The sequence below is a fragment of the Morone saxatilis genome, unplaced genomic scaffold (assembly GCF_004916995.1).
Source record: "Morone saxatilis isolate NCDOM2014 unplaced genomic scaffold, NCSU_SB_2.0 Contig21, whole genome shotgun sequence".
Lineage (NCBI taxonomy): Eukaryota > Metazoa > Chordata > Actinopteri > Moronidae > Morone > Morone saxatilis.
In genome coordinates this window covers 20447758-20453004 of record NW_023339774.1, presented here as the reverse complement: position 1 = coordinate 20453004, position 5247 = coordinate 20447758, and the positions used below count along the sequence as shown (strand labels likewise).

At 42.7% G+C, this 5247-nt stretch overlaps 1 protein-coding gene across 1 annotated transcript in view; it reads right to left on the bottom strand.

Annotated features, from left to right (window-relative positions):
- Positions 1-269: 269 nt before the first annotated feature.
- Positions 270-5247, bottom strand: part of LOC118332457 (aryl hydrocarbon receptor-like) — a gene marked incomplete at its 5' end in the record, with an annotated part of 17467 nt that continues 12489 nt past the window's right edge. The window contains 2 exon segments of the mRNA XM_035667749.1: positions 270-2282; positions 3382-4894. Coding sequence (XP_035523642.1) covers positions 2187-2282; positions 3382-4894 — 1609 coding nt within the window.

The window sequence follows — 5247 nt, the reverse complement described above, 5'->3', positions numbered from 1 at the left end:
GTCTTGTAATTTGGTACGGAAATACTTTAGGCGAGTGTATTACGGCACAACTTTGTATTTTCAGATAACATTAAGAAATCACACTTTTATCAAAGGTGAAAGTCAGGATTTTTCAAAAATTAGGAAAAATGCTAAAATTGTGTTTATTAAATGTTTTCCACATGAAATGTTTTTACAGTCGATTATGGGTGCATGTCTTTGACATTCAACTTCAAATACTTGATTGTGCTCCTTGTGAGGGGTACTTCTTTATATTTGAGAGTTAGAAGTTATCTAAAAAAAAGCAACATCTGAGGTTTAATAGAAGCAAACGGACACTTCCTCCATTAGTTTCACTGGCAATTAAAACCCACTGAAACTAATGCAGAATGGCTCCTCAAGCAGATGTTTTCACCTGCTGTCTGCTGTGTGCAACTTTTATCTATATAGAATATATAGATAGGAGCCCGTTGCACGTGTGTACTGAAATAATTAAATTCCCTCCATTTTTATTGCTTATTTTTAAGACATTTTCTACCATTTTAGGAAAAAACTGTAGTCCCATGTACCCACTCACTAACTTTAAGTCCAGATATCACTTTGTCACCAGATTTCAGCATTTTATAACGGCACAAGTGGGTTAATAAATGTTTTATAACTCACTATAAGCAGTCCCTCCAGGATTGCACTGCAGCTTTTCCAAACTGTTGGAATGTTTTTAGGCCTTTTCTTGCTGGAGTATGTGAGAATTGCAGAAATAGTTGCCTTTTTTTTGTATAATTCATTAAAAATCGAAGGCAGCGTGTTCCAGTGAGAACAACATTGCTCGTAGTTGGGTGACATATGGTAGAGGGCTGCATTGGAATTGGGATCCCGCAGGACATAATGCAAATCTTGCGGGAGTGGGCGGTTTTAACTTTGCTTTGGGAGGGGGAAAAAACAAAAACTGCGGGTCCTGGGATTAATCTCGCACCCACCAGAAGGATGGAGACTGATCTCGACAGATGAAGCTGACAGGAGGAGTAAAACAACAGCGAAGCGAGGCAAGTGTGACATTTGGAGACATTTCTTAGCTGTTACTGGCTCAGTGCTTCACAGGGGGACTGCTATGACTGATTGGAGAAACTCAACGATTTGTCAAATTAGCATAACAGTTGCTATGATTGGACAAAATTGCAAGGTTGAATGCAAAATTCACAGGGATTGGTTGAATTTGTGTTCCTGGAGGGACTGTATAATGTAGTTATGAGAGCATATAAAGACATTTTTTAAGTGTTTATCACATATTTGTTATTATAACTACTGCTGGCGTATCAACTGATAATACATGCAAAAATAAAACATTAATAAACCTTTAAAATGTCCTTCAAACTGACATTTATTCAATGTTTATATACTACTCATAAATGCTAAATGTAAGTGGTAGAACAGTAAAGCGTCACTGTATTTTATATTTTATTATTTAGTACTGGCCACTGAGATTTAAGGGTCTTGCTTAAGGGCAAGAGTTAAAGTTAAAGTTACAGTATTTTAATACTGCTTTGTGTGAGTTTCATGTCAAACATGCTTATTAGATACAGAACTAAATTATATTGTAGTTCTTTTCAAATTGCCAGATAATTGGCAAATCTAAATGCAACTTTAAAAGTCACATTTCTTTCCAACAAAGCTGCGTTAGTGTTGGGAAACGGTTCCACATTTTACTCGTTAGTTTCACAGCAATAAGGTCCAAACGCTGTCTTTGGAGGAAACAAAACCAGCCTAATTAAAAGGACATAAACAGAAGCAGATACAAAGATTCACATTGTGATGTACAGTAGGAAGAGTTAAACTGCTGTGAAATGGTTCTCCGTATGAACAGGAGCCTTCGTGTCCTTTATTCCTCACATTTTATTACAGTAAAGTCCACTTGCAATAAATCCTCTTGGATCCAGCTTCCATTCAGCTAATGTAAAAAGAGAACTACTGGATACAGTTGTTTGATAAATATTTGAAGAGTCAATGGTTAAAAAAAAGGATAATAAGTATCTGTAATAAAGTCTGTTTTAAGTTTGAAATGAGAAGGTTTATGTTTCTTGGCGAGCCACAGCAGACACAACGTCTATAAAATATCATATATAGAGTGTCGTGGGAGGGAAACTCATCATTATCTGTATCTGTCTCTGAGTGCAGTACAGAGGTGGCGGCAGCGGTGGCGGCGGCGACGGCTACGGGCCGGTGTTGTGGGAAAGGTTGATGCTCCCGGCAGGACGGACAGGGAAGGCAAACGGGTCAACAACGCCATTCAGAGGAACTTTGGGGATCTGTGAAAGAAAAGAGAAACACTGTGATTATCTGATTCTTAAAATTGAAGCTGACGCTACAGCCATCAGTCAGTTAGCTTAGCATAAAGAGTGGAAACTATAGCCTTATATACACAATATTCCTTTGAGCTTGGTGCTCGGATGTTTCAGACCAAAATGCTCCATGGGAGTTGTACTTGATGTTTCTCCTTAAATGTGCACCTTTAACTTTCACATCAAAGAACCAGATATTTTCTAATGAAGGGATGATTAAACCTTGAGAAACCATTCAAGTCTTCAAAGTACTCCAGCTGTCAGTCCCTTAAAGGGTTAGTTTGGATCTTTTAAAGTGGGGATGTATGAAGGTGGTGACGGGGAACTAAAGCCGTTTTATACCCATCTACGCTCCCTTCAAAGCTACCAGACTCCATTGACAAAAGCAGTAATTTTACCTTGCAGAACATGGAAGTTGCTGCTCCACCGCTGCCTCGTTCTCGTTTGTATTATTGTGTGACTTTACACATTAGTCTGGATCCAAACTATTGTCAGTTGCTGCACATTGAGGCAGTGGTAAACCAGCAACTCCTGTGTTGTGTGAGGTAAAATTACTGTTTTTGCCAAAGGAGTTTGGTGGCTCCAGTTTCATGTTAGAAAAGGTAAGGTAAAGTGAGGAATATACTCTAATAATAATAATAATAATAATTAGGTGGCTAAAACACATTCTTTTGCACCTTCCACACACAGCAGTACATCACGTCTACGCCGGTACCCCAGCCTGCTTCTTAAAATAATAAAGATGATTACATATGAACAAGCACCTCATACAACCCCACTTCAAAACATACGAACTAATCCTTTAAAACTCCTTTAAAATGAACGGGACGTCTGAAATAACTCCTCTCACTTCTCAGCTGTTTGCCGGACAGCTGCGACGGAGGACAGGCTCATCAAAACAGGGCGAGAACTGCCTCAGGCCAATTTAATGTGTTTTCCAGGACAAATTATAGCCATCTGGACACATCCTCAAGTACCAATCTGTAATCTTCCTTTAAACATTGTTTTTCTTCCCAAATGACCTCAAAATTGCTTAAAATGTATCTCTAATAGCAGTTTATTTTACCTGAGCGTCACCGTTCCAACAGAAGAACGACGACCGTAATGATCCACTTTCCGGAGGATAATCTGTTGGAGCTGCTCCCAGCCCATCTCCGCCCAGATGAACCAAACTGATGTTGCCCACATCTGCACAGGACGACTGCATCATCCCCTGGTTGCTGACTGCCGTGCCCGGATGGGACAGGGCGAAGGGAGCGTTTCTGGTCGTCCCCGCGATGTGTGTGGGCCCTCTGGAGCACGTGGGTCCCAGGGGAGGCCCGTTCTGTCGGGCAGGAGCTGTAGCAACGTTCGGTATGTGACCTTCTCTGTTTTCATACATGCAGGTGCCAGATAATTGCTGCATTTGCAGGCGGGATGACGGAGCTGTTGAGTTCCCGCTGCCTGGTGTGTGTGAGGAATGTGTCAGTGTGTGATGGTGAAAACTTTGCGGCAGCTGCTGCTGTTGCCACGCTGAGGGGCTCTGAAGCTGTGGCTGGTTCGTCTGCCAGGAACCAGTACAGTTTAGTGAATATTGTACATTTTGGTCAGTCACCTCCGCGCTAGATTGATGCCTGCTGGGGATATTGTTGGTGTTGTGCACAGATGGAAGCCATTGTGTCGCTTCAGGCTGTGAATGAACAGCGTTGCAGGATTGTGTTGAAATCATCTGGTTGCCACAGTGGTGACTGCTGCTGCCTGGAGGCCACAGTCGAGAGGTGTGTCCCTGGTGAGTGTTACGACACTGTGTGGGCGTCAGCACGTGTGAAGCACCTTTTAGTCCAGTCAAACAACCGACATCGTTAAGAACACATCCTGACAGAGTCTGATCTGCAAGTCCTGACGTCGTGTCCGTCATCGGCTGCTCATTATGTGAAAACACAGACCCAGGATGCTGTCCTTGAGTGGATGAACTGTTCCCTGAACCCTGCACAAACCCGGCCTCACTCTTCAGAGCCTCCTCCACATATGAGAACACGTCATTGGCCAGGATGCGATTTAGCTCCACTGATGCGTCTTCCCTCTCGTTGTTCATCCTAACGAGGGTGTTCTCCCAGTCCCTCAGCTCTGTCTCCTCAACTTCAAGACCCTCTATCCCTCCATCGCCGATATCTCCCAAAATCTGCTTCAAAGAGTCAATCATGGCTTCCGATGTGAAGTTCCCCATCATGGGCCTCTTCTGTGAAGCCTGGATCTGGCCAGGCACGCTGAGCAGAGCGTGGCTGTCCAGGAAGGCTTGTTCCAAGGATGACTGGGCTGGCTCCAAATCAAGGTCCTCTATCTGGTCGAAGATTGGGAGTGGGGAACTGGGTTCCTGGGTGTAAACAGAGTGGTCCTGCCGGCAAAGGGATCCCAGGAGGGAGGCGGGGTCCAGAGGTTTCGCTGACGTGGACTCTGTGGTGTCCAGTGCACAGGAGCCAGGAGGACCAGGCATGGAGAAGGCGTCCATCCACGTTTCGTACAGGACGCCTTCCCCGGTGGCGAGGTTGAAGGGGAGCTGCTTTCTTCTCTGGTGCAGGTGTTCCTCTCCTTCTTCATTCCTACAGTGAGCAACAAGCAAAGGTTAATACTAAAAACAAAATGTAATATTGTGCTTTCAGATTCTTAAATTAGAGGTTTCATTTTAGTAGAGGGCAAAATGAGATCAAAGGGGGGTCCAGCTACTGCATTTTTTATGAAATTCTTCCTCCTGCTTTCCATAATAAAGAGTTTCCTTGACAGAAAACTAACAAATTACCATGAATAAATTGCAATTGTTCAAATCTGTTTAAAAACAACACTCAGGTGACCATATGAACATTAAAACTGCTCATAATGGACATGAAAAGACCCCTTAATGTACATATATTTACACATTATTATTTATATTCTTCTATTTTCTTTATTTATTGTT